The sequence below is a fragment of the Serinus canaria genome, chromosome Z, assembly GCF_022539315.1.
Source record: "Serinus canaria isolate serCan28SL12 chromosome Z, serCan2020, whole genome shotgun sequence".
NCBI lineage: Eukaryota > Metazoa > Chordata > Aves > Passeriformes > Fringillidae > Serinus > Serinus canaria.
In genome coordinates this window covers 41276781-41296719 of record NC_066343.1, presented here as the reverse complement: position 1 = coordinate 41296719, position 19939 = coordinate 41276781, and the positions used below count along the sequence as shown (strand labels likewise).

Here is a 19939-nt window from a genome sequence, read left to right as displayed (position 1 = left end):
CTTATCAGACAGCTCGCTGGCGTTTTGTGCAACCATGTATTTCGGTTCAAAAAACCACATACCACTTTAAAGACAGACACACACTCATAAAAGAAAACCCCATCGTGCATACCCACAAAACAAAACCTTTCTAAACCCACAAAAAAGCCTGAGTTGTTGAGTATGGTGATATATACAATTTATGCCACTATACCTAAGCTACAATCCAGACTGATAGGTTGAAATACTGTTTTAAATAAGACTGAACTCAGTCAACAAATAAACATTTGTCTTTATTTTGGCTTTGTTTTGACTATTTCTGCACAGTTTTGATCCTCTATGTACTTAAAAAAAAAAAAAAGCTGCAAAGAAATGAGAAGGTGTAAGAAAATTCCATGTCACTAAGCAGAAGTAGCTTGGTATCATGTAAACAAGACAAAACAAACAGATACAGGTGATCACAAGTTTCTGCAGCTACAGATTATTCCAGAAAATACTGCCACACCTTGAAAACAACTAAAATATAAAGCAAAAGCATTACAAAGCATTTTCATTATAGTTTCCCCTCCTTTTTAAGCTATTCTACCAAAAGACTATGTCCTAACAGCCTGACAAATCATATAGTCATATGTAGTAATTTTGCATAGTTACCAGTTAAAGAAATCCCACCATATTTTGTCATTTTAAACAACAAAAATACAATCTCCTCCTGCTTTACTGGTTTTATATTATTTAATGGGAAAACTCCATAGATGAAAAAATGCAATATAAGTATTTAAATCTATCCTTCTCACTTTACTACATGAAACTGTAGACAAAACAAGTCCACAATTCAAAACATTCAGACAAGGCATTTTCTGAGAACAACCAAATAAAAAACACACTAATAAAACTAACGTGGTTGTAAATTTACAAAACAAAACAAAAAAAGCACAAAGATGTCATTACCCAGAGAATGTCTCAAATTTCGTCAAGAAAACAATTTAAAGGCATACATACTAACTTGACTGTTCAACATCAGGGGTTTGTATTTGATGTAGGAAATACAGCCACAATTAAGCTATTAGCAAGTTCTGCTCATGTTGCTTCTGTAGTTTTGGTTCAAAAGCCAAAATCTTCAGAGATTACCACGAGTCTAGGTCTTAACCCTAATTAAATCTAATAATTAATAGGAGTGTATAAGTATGCTGTGGAGCCAAATGCAGAACAAAATCAAAGTGAATCCGAATTCACTATTATCATGTCTTTCAGGTAAGAAAACAGGATGAATGCAATTAAATAAATAAACCCCAAGAGAACAAAAATTGTTGTCAGAGAATGTTTCTGGATTTCTACAGGCACCAACGGCATTAAAATCCAAGCTTAAAGGATTGTTAAATGAGCCATTTTACTGATGCTGACTGTGGGGGTGGTGGGGCACTGACACAGGTTGCCCAGAGAAGCTGTGAATACTCCAACCCTGGCAGTGTTCGAGGCCAGGCTGTATGGAGCACTGAGCAACCTAGTGTAGTGCACAGTCCCAGCCCACAGCAGGGGGTTAGAACTTTAAGATCCTTTCCCACTCAAACTGTTCTCTGATTCTATGCAGCATGCAGTTAGTCAATTTAATGAAATACAGTAATTCCAGTGAATCTTGGTTCCATCTGCAGAAAATTCTCAGTCTTACATTTAGACGAAAGCAAATTTACTCCCAAATTGTCTGTTCTGCTTTTCTATGAAACAGGCTGCTAAACCAGGAGAGTCACCTAAATGAAATCCATCTTTGCATCACTTAGAGTAAATGTTTATTATCTCCTTTAATTTATTTACCAATTCAATGCTGAGATAAACAAAGATCAAGAGGAAACTGAACACAGTACAAAAAACCCGTCATGTTATTTTCTCTCAATATTCTCTTCTTACCAAGAAAAACAGAAGTATGTCTAGGTGCATTTTGTATTTTCAGAGGGGGAAAAATACATATATAAAGCATTGTTTCTTACAGCTATCAAGTCAGGCAGATGAACAACAGCTTTAACTTCAGGAAATCACTTATTACCACAGCAGTCCAATCATAGCATCACAGAGCAGTTTGGGTTGGAAGGTACCTTCAAAAATCATCTACACCACCCACCACACCAGGTTGCTCAAAGACCCCTCCAGCCTGGCCTTGTACACTTCCAAGGATAGGGTATCCACAGCTTCTCTTAGCAGTCTGTCCCAGCGTCTCACCTGCCTCCCTGTACAGATTTCTTCTGCGAGTCCAATCTCAATCTACTCACTTTCAGCTCAAACCCATTGCTCCTTGTCCTCTTACTGACAGACCAATGTAAGAAGTCTTTCTACAGCTTTTTTATATACCCTCCTGGTATACTGAAAGGTTGCTCCACGGTCTCTCTGGCATCTTCTTTTCTCCTGGCTGAAAAACCCACACTATCTCAGACTCTCTTCATAGGAGAGGAGCTTCATCTCTCTGATCATTTTTGTGGCTCTTTTCTGAGCTCTTTTCACTGTAAAAGGTCCCTGTCCTACTTGTGCTGAGGACCACAGATGGATGGATTCCAGGTTCCAGCAGACAAGAATCACCTCCCTTAACCACCCAGTGAGACTGCTGATGTAGGCCTGGCTTTCCAGGTTCCAAGTGCAAGTTTTCATTTAACAGTACCCCAAGTCTTCCTGCAGAGGGCTACTCAATCCATTCATCCCTCACACGGTACTGATGTCAAGGGATGTCCCAAACCACAGAGAACGGATCCAGGACCTTGGACTTGGCCCCGCTGAACCTTGCTGAGGTTCCAAAAGGCCCACTTACCTCCTGTATCAACTGTACCTCTCAGACTGGCATCACCTGGAAATTTGACAAGGGGGCAACTTCCCACTGCTTATGTCATAAACAAGGTAGTAAACAGTACGATTCCTTGAGAGACACCACTCATCACTGTTTCCACTTGGACATTAAACCATTGATCATAACTCCTTGAATACAGCCATCATGTAAATTCTTTACTCAAAGAGTCTATCGATCCAACTTGGTCTTATAGAAAGCTAGACAGATGACATCTCTATCTCTTCCTTTGTCCACTGCTATAGTTACTCCATCATAAAAGGCCAAAAGATTAGTCAGGCGGTTAGTCCTCTGCACATCTTGTTGGCTGACACTATAATGAACACCTCCACATCTTCTGTATGTTTCAATAAATGTTTAAGGAATATCTGTTCCATGATCTAAAGTCTAAATTATAGCCTGAGTTTTGCCTTGAGTTTTAATGTTGCCAGAGAGGTTTCCCCTACCTGGCAGGATTTAAAAAAGTTTCTCAAGTGTTTTTCATGGGGTTCTATACGAAATCCTTTTTCCATAACATGCAACACCTGTAACTCCCCAGATCAAACCTCCGTCAAAAAATCACTTAGAGGACTTAATGGATTGGAGGAATGGTAATGAGATAAACAGATTTTGATCTCTAAATCTCTCTTTTAATTATGAGCAAAGCCAGTCAGAAAGCTGTTTGGTGGCCTGCACTCTGGGATTAACTACTAATCTCACCACTGTTGAAGATGACCAGGTGCATCAGAACCACCCCTCAAAACACACGGGCAATTGCAGGACAGGAGAGATTCAAGTGGCATGAGGATTGTTGCTGTGTATGAAAGCACTTCTAGTCATCAGGTTCTATTAACACACTAAGAAGAAATTAAGGAAAAGGGAATTTACCAGAGTTATTCAAATATAGGTGTAAGAATATAGCCTTTATTCTTTGGCCTTTTCTCCCCAGCCCAACTACACAGTGTCTCTGTTTCCAGGCTACCATTATTTTCTTTTTAAGAAACAAGCAAACAGAAATCCAAGTGAGAAGTATTGTAAGAACCATTATTCTCCCTCCTAAAAGATTAACTGAGTTAAAACTAATTTTACTAAGGAGTACTTTGGGTTTGGTTTTTGTTTGTTTTTATTTCTCCTTTCTGCAAATTATCTTTGAGAGGTTTTAACCATCAACATAAATATTTCATTTAAACACCATCTAGACACCACACTCCAAAAACACAAGCATCAAATCCTCCAAGTATCTGAACAGCTGTGTAAGAATCTATTCAAGGTACGTGAATGATGCCTTTATTTTTCAGCATTTAATTTCAATTGCTTTTGCTGCTCTGGTCTGTGAGACTAAGAGGCACTCACAGCGCTTTGCAAATACACTATCAGAGCAAAATATAAGTTCCATACTTGATCACCAATTTCCCAAGCCTGACCAGCTCCCAAAAACATAGAATGATGGCATCTTTTCCAACCTCTATGTCTTTTGCATTTTTCTGGCATTCTGAGTTACCAGCTGCTTCAGAAACCTTCTGTTTGACTTTCTGGATGATGCTGTTCACCCAGAATTGTAGGCCAAAATACCTTCCAGCATTCTTTTTCAACATTCTCTAATTTAGGCAGCATAATGAACATTAACATTGAAGACTTAGGTGTTAAAAACTCTCCTGTGATGGGTTTATAGAACAAATAATCCAAAGAAATCTTCCTTAATTCACAGAAATATTCTCATTCAGTATAAAGATCCTTGACAAAGATTATCATTAGAGCAATGAATTAGCCAAGGACCAAGAAGCTTATTCAAGGGCCTAGTGAGCATATAGCTCAGGGACCGTGACAGACACACTAACAAAACTAGATAGCAATGTATATTCTGTGCCATAATAAGTACTATTATAATTAAAGTATTTTTTTCCTAATGTATAATTTCTAAGTGTACCTAAAACACATTTACTACATTATACCCTAGCTTATAAAAGTATGACCAAGAATGAGATCTCTTTAGCTTGATTTAATGGCTATATAGTAACTAAATGACTCATTTCTACCTTGATTCCTTTATACTCAAAGAATCTCTAACTTGTTGTCTTTCTTTCATGTCCAGATACACCAAGTTCCTACAGAACAGAAATCTGTGCTCTTACCTTGAATTTAACTTAAAGGTGGCTAACTCTTTCTGGGCACACTATTTTGATCCACATTTGGTGATACTTATCAAGGTCTGAGCTGTATTTTTTGGTTAACTTCAAAAGACTTAAGGATCTAACTGCACTCAGCTCTTTAGAGAAGAGAAAACTTGGGGTAGAGGGGAAAAATATAATATATTTCAAATTTTAACTGCCTTTTCCACAATTTCCTTTGGGAAAAACAAATCCTCCTTCAACAGACTTTTGACAGCTGGGACAGAGTACCAAAGTACTTCAACAAGGACTACAGTGGCATTCTCCTAGATACAAAACAAAAGAAACAGATATCAGTGGGAACAGGACCTTGGGTAGAAATCTCATCTATGTACTCTAAGGCAAACAGATTCACATTCTGGCACTAGTCAAAACTACCTAGTCTCATTCACTCCTATCAGATGCTTCTTCCACACACAGATCAATCTAAATTACAAATAGCAAAGCTTCCAGATGAAGCTGTCAATACACAGCTCAGCTGTGCTGAGGCAATAGTGATATAGTCTTTACCTTTTCAATTTACTGGATCACTAGTTGCTTCCACTTTCATCAACTTTCTAATGTCTGTTGCTTATTCAAGCAATACATGTATTTCACACCACCTGCTTTCCACAGTAAGATGAGCTGAACCAATAGAGTTGGACTAAATCATACAGTTCATTACAGTTTGTCAGATGATTCTGCCTTAACGTATTGACAAAGGAGGAGTCTTGCTTGGTAGGGTTTATTTTTGTTCCTGGAATGGCCACACCACCTTCTCAAGTGCAGAATAAAATGAACAACAGTACTTTTCTGATGGCAACTGCATCTGCATCAGGATTCTAGGATAAAACTCTGCACTACTGATAAACAGTGAGTATACAAATTAGGCAGTTCAACTATTCCCTGCCTTGAAAACTTACAAAGGACAAAAAAATCTGTAGAAAATCACGCTTCAGTTTACCCTCATCATCAGCACTACTTATTGAGGGAACAATGTGCTTTCAGAACACTTCAGATTTAAACTTTAGTTTAGCCTGAAAAAACATTTGTGCTGTTCCTGGAACTCTCCAGGAACAGGAGACTTTCAAAACTTTAAAATTCTAAAACTTTGATGTCTCTTGGACTTCTCTTATCCAGTTTTAACACATCTAACTTCTTTGCATAGAGTTAATAATATTTAAAACCTGTGGCGTGCTTCCTTCTTTTTGGCCAACACCACGTGTATGGCTTCCTAGTGTTTCCTACATGCTAATTCTTCCTTTGTTTTCTCCTGATTTCCTGCTCTTTGCTCTTGCCATGTTTGATAATTACAGTAAATAAAGGTGAATACTGAAAAACTTCCATAATTTCATCAGTAACAGCTGTTCAAACACAGTTAAATTTGTGTACAAGAACAGATTTTCTTCAGTCTTCTACCATTCAGCTTAAGGAACTTCACAGAAAAAGATATTGTGCTTACAGCATTCTATTCCCACAACAAAGCTAATCACCATTATTTGGACATCTATCTCACTTTATTTCACACCTCTCAGTGATTTGTTTTTCAGAGACTGCAAGGTAGCACTTTCCCCTAAGAAATTGCTGTTATGGTACAACAACAAAATTAATTTGAAGCAACGAAACAAGGAGAATTATTATTTCTTCATTTTTCAGCACACATTTAAATGCTCATTCTCCAATGCATTTTCTGCTCAGAATGTATTTTTTCATTCTACATTTATTCAACATTGTTTGCCAGTGTAACATACAAATTAGGGGTTACTTGGCTCTTTGAAATATAAATAAAGCTAAATTAGTCTGAATTCTTAAACTGTTCAGACCCTCCGCTAGTTCCTATTAACTTTGGTGGGTGTAGATCACTTATCGAGTAGTAAAAACAAAAGAGCAACAAACCCTTTTTAATGGCTGCATACAAGGTATCCTTTTGTGGCGCACCAAAAATAAATGTTCTTAAATATTTTCTAAATATATGTTCTTTACATTATCACACTGATACCCAAATGGTGATTTGTGTTTTCTTACTCTACCAAAAAAAAAGTTCTTATATAGGGACATATCTCTGTATATGAGAATACATCGTGTTAAACATCCAGAACGAAATTTTATTTCCTTTGAAACAGCTTCTGCTAAACAAGAGATATTTACCTATCTAGTTACAATATGTATGAAGAGGTAAGTTAATTATTTGTTTATTTTAGAGTAGTAAATATGTACTGTGCCAATTACCTAAAATTATTTTAAAGAGTTCAGTGTGAGCAGGACAGACTGATAAAAATACAAGTTACAAGAAAAACAAGGAAGCTTGTTTCTCCAGCTGAAGAAATTATATGAACAAGAGTCTGCCATTGTTGGCTTAATGGACCCATTTCCTCTTCAATTTATCTACACAAAGTCTGCCTCTGTGAACAGACCAAGTTCGGTATGTTCGAGTACTAATTCAGCTCACACAGGTTTAAGAAATAATGCAGTCACATTATGTTCAAAAGCATCTTTTGGCATAAGATTGCTGTTCATGCCAATTTAATTGGCTTACTATCCATCTAATTTCTGTGCTACAGCACAGAGAATAGAAGGACAGTTGTATCAAGTCAAGTTTCTCCACTGACACATTTGCTAACTTCAACACAAGTACCTAACTCTTAAAAAAACATGCCTTGCACAATACCAACCAATATGCTGCAAAAAAATAGCACTGTCACACACATCTACAGTACCTAACCTGGCCAGGGTTTACACACAGGCATAGCTAGCACAACACCTACATTGTTTTCTTAGATACTCAAGGCATTTCCCAGAGAGAAAATAGTATAGAGGCAGACTATGTCCAGGACTGACAGTTAATGACTACAACCTGTCATGCAGGCTCAAATGCTGCCTTCTGAGTCCCTGGAAAATTTACATGGATGGCAGGAAAAAAATTATATATAGAAGTATGACCAAAAAAATATATACATAAGTACATAGCTCTTACTACTTTAAAATAAATACGTACATAAATGCTTAAAATAAAAGCATGCAGAACACATTGGCACAGGCAAATATAAAACATTAGAACACCTCTTCCTTTTTTCCCCAAATTATAAAAACAATGTGTTTTTTACAACAGATGGATATTAACAACTGGAAGTTCTGGAGAACAATCACAGAGTTTTACAAAGTGTTCATCAGTAATGACATCCAGAAGAGTTAAAATACAGATTAAAACCAAATTCAGTGGAAGACTGAATTTGTTCCAAAGTGTCTTTAGACACTACAGCCAAGTTGTGCTAGCTGAAACTACTACTATGTAATACACTTCACTGAATATTTATGGATTCTGGCTTTCCACAATTACAATTGTAAAAAATACTTTGTCCTACTGTAAAATGTTAAAAAAAAGGTCAAATGATGATGTACAAAAAAGTATCTAAAACTGGTATTTAAATGTTTAATCAAAGAGAGTTTATTTTTAAACTAAAACCTAAAAATAATCTTAGCACACAATGAAAGTTTTACACAAATTACTTCCGACTTTGAGCTCTTTGGTTTCATGAAGAATAAGAAGATATCATGAGCACATTCAGCAGTGTGCGTGTGTGTGTGTGTGTGTGTGTGTGTGTGTGTGTGTGTGTGTGTGTGTGTGTGTGTGTGTGTGTCACAGTAAAAATTCAGAGAAACCTAAGTTTCCAGGAAGGCACTGTGTCCTTCACAAGTTAAGGTGGGGAAAAATCCTTTTCCTCTGAAGCAAAAAGATTAATTTTTTCTTTATGTTTGCTACCTATGTACATTTTTATGTGTGTACATCTAATTTTTAAGCAAGTGTAGTAATAAAACAACCTGGCACACAGGTTTAAAAATCTTTAAAGGAGGTTTGTGCCTTTAAAGGTTCATAATACCTTTCACTTTGCACTTGCAACTAGTCTGGAGAGCATGCATAGCCACTTAACAAGGCTCAGCTTAAACTGCACTAATATCCTCTTTAAAAGTCAAAGGATATTCCTTAGTCCCATATTTTAAAACCTTAACATGATTATGTTTTTCAGACCTATAGTACTTGAAAGAGTGTGACTGAGAAAATGGCACTTCCAGAAAAAAAAAAAAGAAAACTCAAACATGCTCACTTATGCTTACATAAAATTAAGCTGCACTAGTGATTTTCTCCCTAAAAACAAGGGAGAAAGAGATAAAATTGTACAGTAAACATCTATTTGGTATTTAAAAAATCAGATAATTTTAAGCATGTTCAGATGGTTTTCCTGCTACCAGCCTCACCATTTTTAATGAATATATTTTCATTTGAAAACTGTTTTATCTGTCTCATAACCGTGTAAATGACCCATACAAACAACAAACTTAGTAACTGAGCATTTGCTTATACTGAGAAGCAATGAAAGTGACTAAAAAAAAAAGTGGTCTAAGGTACTTAAGATAAACCCACTTATGAAAGAAGTTTCTCTAAATTTCTTTTAGCTATTGAAAACTGAGTCTACAAAGTACCAAGTCACCAAGAGTCATTCACTACACACAGCATTTCACAAGACAAGATCATTGTTGATCCAAATGTGCACATACTCTTTCTTTCAGTCAAACATATGACAGAGGCTGACAAAACAAAAGACAAAAAATGTGTGCATAGTAACAATTTCTGTACTGGTTAGGTATATGGATGTGCTGTTAAGTACATGCAGGCAGAAGTTCACCCCTCCAGATCTCTACATCATGTCTCCACTTTCACAAGCCTGATAGAAATGTTAGCTGGCATTGATGATGAATGCAGAAATCTTTTATACAGGAACTCAAGTTTTCCCTAATTCCTTCTATGGGTTGGCTTCTCCCCTGTTCTTCTGCAAATCACCACACACTATCTGGTCCAAAGCAATGCCCTAACTGGACTCTACCACCATCTACCTCAATACTTCATGTTAGTGGAGGGAAGAGCTTGCGAAGCAGCTCAAGTTCTGTGTTCCTAACTGCAGAAGTGAATCTCTAAATTTCTTCTCTAGGTAATATATTCAGTGGAGTATATTCTAGGTAGTATATTCAGTCTCATTCAGTGGATTTCATACATTTCCGAAAATGTGGGAGAAGCCTCTAGCACTACTGTAAGAGAAATCAAGAATATACAGAAAAAATCTGGACCTGAGTAACAGGTCAAATGTATGAACTGCCTCTCCTGAAGCAAATGTCTATCATTAATCATACTTAGACATCCATAATATTGAGCAAGGGCAATCTATTTTATCTTCTTTGTCAATCCTGAAAATCTCACCATGCACTGCCATAAACCAAGAGCAGGCAAAAATCCAACAGAACATTATTACTGTGAGTGCTGCATCCACATCCACTACTTCCCTCCCAGATTAGTTAGAGATCCCAACCTTCTCTAAACCTAGAAGATACCTTTCAGGAAATAGCATATTCAGATGGAAGAAATAAAATGTATTAAAACTTTTCCTTCCAACTTTCTTTACCTCATTGAATAAACAGTTTACTTCCCCAGTATAAACCACTACTTCCATATACGTGGCCCAAGAAAAACATCTTCCCCATAAAGATCCCACATCCATTTGGAACACACTCACTCATCCACACACCAGAGTAGTGCTAAAATACATAAAGGCCTATGAATCCAGGCAGGACCTATTACCAGGGAGCTACGCGACACAGTGCATCACACTGGACACAGGCAGGCATATTTTAATTCAAAAGCCTTATTTCATGATAAGCCACATTTCTATTAGATAAATGCCACCTCCGCATACTTGCGGGTCTAAAATAGCAACCTCTGTCTTAATTAAGAAGAAACGATACAGCTGATTTTATTTCCACCATCCAGTGGGTGGATGCCAACGGTACTAAAGAGCCTGTAATCACCCAGCACACTTCAGGTTACCCCTCAGCTTGCCATGTGCATCTGGGCCTTTGCGGCTCCTTTACCTTTATAGAAAGCAGTACACAAGCTGAGCACAAGCCCCTTATCCAACTTTACCTCAAGAAATAAAAATCACAATAAAAAATTCAACCGGTGAGCTAACAAGCTTCCCGAAGCCCACGGAACAATGCAGATATCACAACCACCACCATCGACCTGCACAGCGACTCCCCCGAGAATCCCTTCCTCAATCCGCTTCGCTACCATCGCTCTCCTACACACATAGACATTTGCCCCTCGTCCCGCAGCCCCCTCACTCACCCGCCATCCGTTCCCTCTCCATTTTGGAAGGCCGCTTCCCGTTCCACACCGAACCCAACCGCCGATGCCCGCAGGCGGGCACACACGCCCCGTTCCCCGCGGCGGGGACTCGGCCTGTGGCTCCCCGCGGCGGGGGTGACGAGCACCCAGAGGCACCGCAGGCATTGCCGCTGCCGCCCTGTCCCAGCCGCCGGGTCCCTGCGCCCGGCACGGACCGCGCCGGCGGCGATGCCCGGGCTGCAGCCCGGCGGCACCTGGGGTGTGCGCGCCGGCGACGGCCCGAGGCGAGCGGCCCGCGGCGAGCGGCCCGCGGCGAGGGGAGGGAGCCCCGCACTCACCCAGCAGCAGCAGCTTCAGCTCGCGGCGGGCGTCCCGCTTGTCCCGACGCAGCTGCCGCTCGATCTCGTCGTTGATCCGCCGGGCTTCCTTGGCTTCCTCGCTCAGGCAGCACGCCATGATGGACTCCAGAGTCATTCTTCCTAACTGGTTCAGACACAGCCCCCACCCCCCCTAAACCCGCACGCACACTCGCACACACGCACCCCGCCGCCGCTCCGGCCCCGGGGGGCACAGGCGCTCTCCGAGAGCCCGGGGGCTGCCGCAGGGCAGGCACGCAGGCAGAGCAGCCTCGATGCCACAGAGGGGCAAGAAGAAAGGTAGGGCCGCTGGCGGCGCGGATCCCCGCTCCCTGCCGCTGACACCCGCCGCTGCCAACTCCTCCTCTTCTCTAAATCATGCACCGAGCAACATGGAAACATCCACCGCGGCACCAGCAGCAGCGCTACCCAGCCGAGCTGCCCCTCGTCCCGCTGCTCCCCTTCCCTCGCCGCCGCCCGCAGCCTGCGCGGTCCCCGAGTGTCCCTGGCGGCCGCGGACACCCCCGCCGCCCTCCGACGCGACCACCCCACCCCCGTGGAAGCGCTAATGCCCGCTAATCCCTCCCCCGCCCCGCACACGCACACATCTCCCCGACGCTCCCCGCCCCCAGAGCGGGAGCCCGGCTCCTGCGGAGTGGGCGAGACCGCCGCTGCCCGGCAGGAAGAGCTTCCCCGCGGCCGCTCCTCCTCCCCGCCGCCTCGGCCGCTGGCCCTTCCAGGAAGGAGGCGGGGGTGGTGGTGAGAGTAAGCGGAGCTGGCTATTAGAGACCTGCCGCTTGTTCAGCTCCCTTCGGTTCGGCCCTGCCCGCGTTGCCGACAGAGCAGCGGAAAGGGAAACGAGTGCACTAGCAGGGGTCGAGCTCCACTGGCTTTTAAATGGTTGGGCGCCGCGGGCGTGGTGCGGCAGGAATATGGCGGCCCGTCTCCCGCCGCCGCTCCCGCTTTCTCTCCGCCCCGCTGCGCGGTGGGGGCGAGCGGCCGGGGCAGCCGAGCCCCCGCCCGCGCTGTGCCGCCCCCCAGGGCCGCGCCGCCCGCCCTGCGGCGGCGGCGGAGGAGGAGGGCAGAGGAGGAGGTGCGGGAAGAGATTGAACGGATTCTCACTCGAAATGGCTGCGAGGAGCTGTGCCTGCTCCGGTTTGTCCTGCCGGGCAGCGCCTTCCCTAACTCCTTGTTTGCTTTCGATTCCTTTGTTTTTAGTCGTGGGCACACATTTTTATTCCGTTCCCATCCTAGGAGAGATAAGTTGGGTTGGCAGGGACTGGCGGAAAATGTGGCCAGCTGAAAGGAAGGAAGAAGTAAGGAGCCGAAAATGCCTTTTCCACCTTTGGCCGGAATGGGAAGGCAGAGCGGGATACAGGCACACTGTCAGGCACCCGGAAGGTTTAGCGCCCTGACTCTGCTCGGAAGGCAAAGCCGTGCGTTCGGCACGAACGCGCTGGGACAGCCCACGGAACGCCACTGGTGAGGCCGATACTCGGCTGCGGTGAGTTCTACTCGCCCCACGTCCTAGCCCCTGCCTCAGGCCCAGTCCCTGGAAAGCTGTCCCCATGTAGCATTCGGTAGCCCTCAGGGTGATGGCATACAATCGAACAGAACGCACTGATGCACCTTCTAGTTTTTGTGAATTCATAAAGTCCTCACAGAATTCCCACACCTGCACTTCCTTTGGCCACCTCCATTTTAAGCTACTTGTATCTAGGAATGTTGCCAAATTGTAAATCTGGTACTAGCCTAGGGAATGGGTAGAAAGGCACACCCTTCTCTATCTTCTAGCTCCATGTCTGATACCTCGCCAGCACCTGCTGACACCTGTTTTGAAATTCATGTGCTCTTTCCTAAAAGCTTCCATATGTACCCACAAAATTATTTAAGTAAGGTCTACTATAAAGAGTAAGACAATGAGGGAATTAAAAATAAACAAAAAAAGATAATAAAACAATCAAGAAAATAATACATTCAATCAATTTATAGAGCATTAAAAACCCATTACTTATTAAAAAATGCATCTTTTCATGTAGATCTGTATTGTACTGGTATATATAGTGTAAAAAAATGATTGATACAACTTGGAATCTTTTTTCTTTATTCCAGTCAATGACTTTTAGTCAAAATTGAGTAATTCTCCTTACTTCTTCCTTCCTTTCAGTTACTAAGAATAGATTATATTTCACTCAAAGCATAGTCTCTCTTTTAAAACCTGCATTATAGAAGTGTATCTATGTATTGAACTGTATTGTGCACTTGTCCCAGATGTTTTAATATTACATGAAATTAAGATTTCTAAAGTGCCAACACCGAATTACAGAGACAACAAGTAACAAAAAAGAGGGGGAGGTTACTTAAAAAAAAAATTATTAGGGTTTTTGAGATAAATACTTGGGTTCTCTTCTAAGTGCCAGAGTCCAGAAGAGTAATGTGAGTGTGGTAAAGCTCACAAGAAGTACTTGCTGGATGTTTTGTACATTGTGCCCAAATCCACAGCAATCATCTCCAGGAACCACATCTTGAAAAAAGGTTAGGAACAGGTCAATGAGTTTCCAACCTTTAGGTAAACTGAATCAGTATCCTCTCCAAAACTGAGGGCACACTGTTCTAATCAAAACTGTAATAGTCTGTAGAAGAAGTTGGAAGAAGTCAGTAGGAGAAGTTGGACTAAACTTTCTTGACTGTTTTATGTGCTTGGTATAAAAGGCATGAACACAGTGTATACCTCAAATGCAGAACTGTAATTTAATTTTGCATTTTTAATGAGACAAGACACCCTGTAGATAGACCAAAACTGTAACCTGCATGTACCAATTCTATTGATATAACTGGATTTCAAATATTTTCAGAATAAATAACTTCAAATTTTTAATGGATGAGCCATCTAGTCCTGAATATGGCATCAGCAGATAGCCATTATACACTGTTTTATTCATTTGCTTCATGACTTAGTGGAAGTCAGAAGAATCCCATTATGGATAATTACATGATAATAAACCTATGAGGAAATTTCTTTTCAGACCTCAATTCCATAATGGTTGGCTTTTGTTTTGAAATGTGAAACATCCTTTATAAATATTTTATCCTAATAACAACTATCAGTAAATGACAGAAGTCTTTATTGCCTATGCACATAATTATTATCCACAGATACTATCCATACTGTTACCTAATCCCGGACAGATACTTCCTGATAAGCCTCCCTATAGCTAGTCTCCAGTGCATGGCTCATAGCAACCCATTGCCTGTGAGACGTTTTGATGTTGCTTACTGCCACAGGAAATTAAAAGTGAGACTGACAGAGGGAGAAAAGATGGTATAAAACACCTTGTGTCTTACTCAGACAGTAAAGATTTGGAAACTGCTGCTATGTTTAATCATGTCCTTAACATTCTTTGCACTATCTATCCCATAATCTATCCCAGTTTTCAATTTCTTCCATATGCCTAAAGATATTAATTGTCACTTTAGTCTGTCTTTTCTGCCTAAGAAAGATTTTCTTTGGTGTTTTGACAGGTTCCAAATGGTATCTGAACTTAGTACTCACATGACAGTAAAACACAAGATTTTGAATAGCAACATCATAGGATTTTCATAATTAGTAAGCCTCCCATCTTAACCACTGGGATATCTTGTGAGTGCTTTTTGGTTGCCATTGTACATTAAGAAGATATTTGTACAGTGCTATGCAGAAGTACATCCCAGTCTTGTTTGTGAATGTTTCCAGTAAATTTAGATGCTGTCACTGTGTCTGATTTGAGCAAATTATCTTTCCAGTATGCCCTCCTAATCAGGTTTTTGTCTACTGGTTTTGTTTGGGTTGGGGTACTTTTGTTGCTGTTGTTGTTGTTTTGGGTTTTTTCCTCTGTTTGGTTGGGGTTGCGGGGCGGGGCGGGGGGGGGGGGGTGAGTTTTGTTTGGGTTATTTTTTCCCAGCTGGTTGGTTTTTGTTTGGTTCGTTTTGGTTTTTTTAAGTGGGAAAAAAACCAAATAAAAGGTATCAGGTGTTCTCTGCGGTTAAATGAATAACATCCAATATTTTCAATTTCCTTCAACAGATATCGATTTGTTCCAGTGTATGTAATTTTGACAACTTATCTTCTGAATGTTTCTCAGTGCTACTTATTTCAAAGCAAAAGGTGCCCGCCAAGGTGCTAAGATACAGACTAATGACTAGGGAAGAGTTAACCCCCTATTTTTTCACCTGATTTACGTGGAATTTTGGAAACTTCTTTCCTTCTACCTATTGTATGTCGAAGTTCTTATGGATGACCTATCTGAAAAACCTCAAGTATTTTCTGAAACACTTTTGTTCTGCAGACTCATCTCTTAACATTATTTTGCCCCAGCAGCAGAAGAGGGGCGATGTGCAGAGCAGCGCGTGTGACAGCCCCGCCGTGCCCCCACGCACAGCGCCGTGCGGGACGCGCACCCCAGCTGAGCACGCCGCATCAGGAGCCAGCGTTCTGCCCGCAGCGCTCCTCGCCGGCGCGCACGGCCGCCGCCCGCTCCAGCTGGATAGGCTGCCAGCCGCCTGATTTGGCTCCTTAACTGTGTGCGGAACTGATCCTGCCGTATTGTGTTGGGTGGGAATTTTTTTGGTCGTTAGGGTTTGTTGGTTGGTTCCTTGCTTGCTTGCTTGCTTGACTGGGTATTTTCCCAGAGTTTGCTGTTAGTTTAAGGATTTGCATTGTCTTTCACAAAGTTTCGGTTGACCCTTCAATCCTGTTCATGGAAAATGTCTGGTAAGCACAGTGTGATCCAGACCACCACTTCTGTGGGAATTAGCTGCTGGATCACCTGCATGAGCCAGTTGCTCCTGTATTGTTCTGCACAAGTCTGGTGGAACAGGATCATAAATTTCTGATTTTTTTTAAACCCTGAAAAAAACCAAAAACCCAAAACAAAGCAAAAAATTTCACCACGCTTGACATAGCCACATGACACAAATTATATTAATAAATTGGTGGAGTATGAGCTGATACTACAGAAATATGGCCACCCACTGAAAAGGAATACTTAAGTCTTCAGTATTGGCTCGAGCTGTTTCTCTGATTACTTTTGTCCTGTTGTTGTGCTTTTACCATGAAATGGATGCCAATTGTGGATCCAGGTTTATTTGTATTTTTATTATTTGACAGTTATAAAGGTTAAAATCTCCTCACACAAGTTTCAGCAAAGCCAGTGATTAGGTGTTCAGCCCATAAGATAGTATGGGGGATACTAGTTTTCCACCTCCATGACATAAATTATGAATTCATATTTTGGCATCATAGAAATACTATTTTTTGTGTCAAAATGCCTTTCATGTGCATTTATTATGTTTGTCACATTCAAGCTCATTTTTCTTTCATCTTATTGAATTTTTAACAAGGCAGCTTTTATTCTTTATGGGTTTCTTATTTTTGTGCAAGTCCAAAGTAAGTTATTCATATATATAATCACATCTATTTAGTAACCTAGAGAGACTTTGTAGAATGTCTAGTTCATTTGCCATCAGTGGAACTTCTCATGCTCTGCTAAGTTAATGGTGTTGTATGTTTGGATTATTTATCTAAGACCTTAAACATTCTATTCTAGCTTTTACTCTTACTCTACAGTCTATTCTTGGATATATGCTTCCGAATTCTGATTTCATAAAAGTTTCATAGCATAGTAACTCCATCGTTTTCAATGGAATTGCACCATTGAAAAGCAATGGAATTGTTTTTCATTATCATACACAGTAGTGTCAGACCGTGAGCTTCCTTTAAGATATTTAACATACACATTGTAATTGTGTGACTCTTCCAGTTTGTAAGGAAAAACCAGAATTTCAGAATAGTCTAACTATTAGAAAGCATGAACTGATAGGCCCTCATTCCCCTCCTAGTTCTCACTGTGTTGCTTGACAGGGAGGCAAGAGTTACACACCTCCCAGACAGAGGTAGTTCTTTCAGTATTTCATGGAAAAGTATTATTTATAAATCTTTCCATCATCCAAAGAGTGCGTCAGCGGAGGTTATTTACTTGCAATCCAAAGTACATCACTAGAAGGACCACGGAGAACTATCTCATTGCCCATAATTTTAAAATGGAAGACTAATCTAAAATCAAAGCAATCTTCAATACTTTCCACTATCTTGCGCCAAAGTTTAGTATGTAAAGTGAAAATAAGTTTTCCAGTGAAAATGAATAGAAAATAAATATCCACTTGCATGTAATAGTAGTTCATAAAATTATCTTTTCAATATGCAATTTGTACACAAATTAAATGCAAGAATTTAGAAGCTTTAGGAATAAATTCTGTACTTTGCATATGCTTCATGTCTTGTATTAATAGGAGCATCAATATATTTTGTACATTACTACCAAATCTTCTAATGAAAATCATAAGCAAATGTGTGCAGGATAAGTGACATAAGGATAAACGTTATGATCTAGTCAACTGTGTTTTCAGATGAGCAATTAAGTTCTTTTTATTGATATATATCATTTAAAAACATTATAGCAGAAGCCCATCATGTTTCAAGTATTTATGATTTTAAAGTGAATGCAGAGAAGGATCTTAAGACAACAGGTGATCAGTGTTTTCCTCTAAGTGGAAGTACAAGAATAAGGGAAATATCTTTCTTTCTTTACATGAAAATCTATTAGAAAAGCTTGTGGTACTTAGAAAAAATGGTCCTTATTAAGTCTTATATAAAGCCATCACAAATACTTAATGAAAGTAGTATTTCCACAGAAGTATTTCAAGTAATGGAAAAAACTGAGTTGGAAGATAGCATAATAATTGCCTTCCATTTAATACTTTAGGAAGTATTGAGCAGGGATCAAGGCACTCAGTTACATACTGAAATATAAATGTGTGTTGAATTGTAAGCCTCGTTTTATAACTATAATTACAGTTGCATAACTTTAGTTTTACCTATAACCTCAGCTTATATAACTATAACCTCAGATAGCCAGATAGTGTGTTTCTTCAATCAGTGTGGGATTATTTGTGAACTTGAATTTGGGCAGAAATAGAAATAACTCTCATGCCTGAGATGCAGAGCTAATAGCAGCAGTGCAGTGACTGCTGTTATTAGTCAAATTCTCCTGCAGTTAACATGGAATTTAGATAGTGCTCTATACTCTTAAGGAAGATTGGTGAATCTATAATAATATTTAAGGGAATTATGGAAATTCTTTAGTTGGGAAAAGGATAACATTTGTCCTAAGAGAGAGAGAAAAGAGACTTTTCAACACTTAAAAAGTTCTGTTTTGGGCATATATAGAATTTGATGGAGTGCTAAAATTGTTTGAATACCAGTTTGGATAAAACACATGTATTACCATGGTATGGGTATAATTGTGAGGCAGGCTGTCAGGATACTGTATTTCTATGGGACTGCTATTTTGAATTGTGGGTTTGCATTGCCTTACAGAGAATCTAAATAAAAATCCTCAGAAATTTTTGTTTTGTTCTGATGGTTATATATTTAAGGAGATTGAAAAAAGATATTTTTTTTTTTTTACTCCAAAACAAAGAGTGTTCAACAGAACTGAGACTTTGAAGAGACTAGGAAATTTTCAGTAAAAACAATGGTTAAGTTTTAGTTTGGATAATGAGAGTAATAGCTGTATTTTGAATTATATAGGATATTCAAACCTCTTGTATTTTTGAGGGAAAACTTTTGTCATTAATACCTGCTTCTGCTAAGAAACTAGTCACAAGTCTTAGATTTACATGAAAAGAAAAAAAGCTTTGAGCTCCCCCTACTGTTCTTTCCATTCAAAAGATTGAAAACCTGAATTTTGTTTTGATGGGTAAAATATCAGTCAGATAGAAGAGAAATTTAACAATACATGATTTAGTGTTCGTGTATGCATACACTTAATCTTGTTCCCTTTACATGAAATTGGTGGATCATAGAACTTATTAAATATTGGCAAATTCATACAAATGAGTAATTTAATTTACTTTGCCAGATAGCTCTCAAAAAGCTGTTATTTGTTCAGCTAAGTGATTTGGGAACTTCCACTGCAATTTTTAATTACTACTTGTAAATCTACTTTTTGAGTTCCTTTACATTATTACCATTGGAAGTTACAAAGAGTACTTTAAGAACTAAAATTCTGAGCTATGTACTGATTGACATTACAAACACTTTTCACTGAAAGTGTTTAATCTCATAATAGCCATATTTGTCTATAATGTATAGTTTCTGAATTCATCATCAGTGCTCATGATCAAAGCACATTTTATCTGTTTGTTATTATTTCTTTGTTAAATAAGTCCTAATTTTTTCCAGAAAAAAAAGCCTTACTTTGCACAAAGGCTGAGCTTTATTTGGAGTTATGTGCTTTCATTATTTTAACAACTGAAAATTATTAATGTGCTGATTATTTCAAATCTTGTTATACCCATTGTCATAAAGAGTCTCTGCTCCTGTAAAGAGCCTCTTCATTGTCATAAAGAGGCTCTTTACAGGTGACATTAAGGTGGTAGT

General features: G+C 39.8%; 1 protein-coding gene and 1 pseudogene across 1 annotated transcript in view; one reads left to right on the top strand and one right to left on the bottom strand.

Annotated features, from left to right (window-relative positions):
- LOC103823251 (guanine nucleotide-binding protein G(q) subunit alpha) overlaps window positions 1-11584 on the bottom strand; it is a 120495-nt gene extending 108911 nt beyond the window's left edge. Inside the window, exon 1 of the mRNA XM_030236845.2 lies at window positions 11443-11584. Within this exon, the coding sequence (XP_030092705.1) occupies window positions 11443-11578 (136 nt within the window). The 5' untranslated portion in view covers window positions 11579-11584. The remainder of the gene's footprint in view (window positions 1-11442) is intronic.
- Window positions 11585-12256: 672 nt separating this feature from the next.
- On the top strand, window positions 12257-15315 carry LOC127061024 (uncharacterized; annotated as a pseudogene).
- The last annotated feature ends 4624 nt before the right edge of the window (window positions 15316-19939 follow it).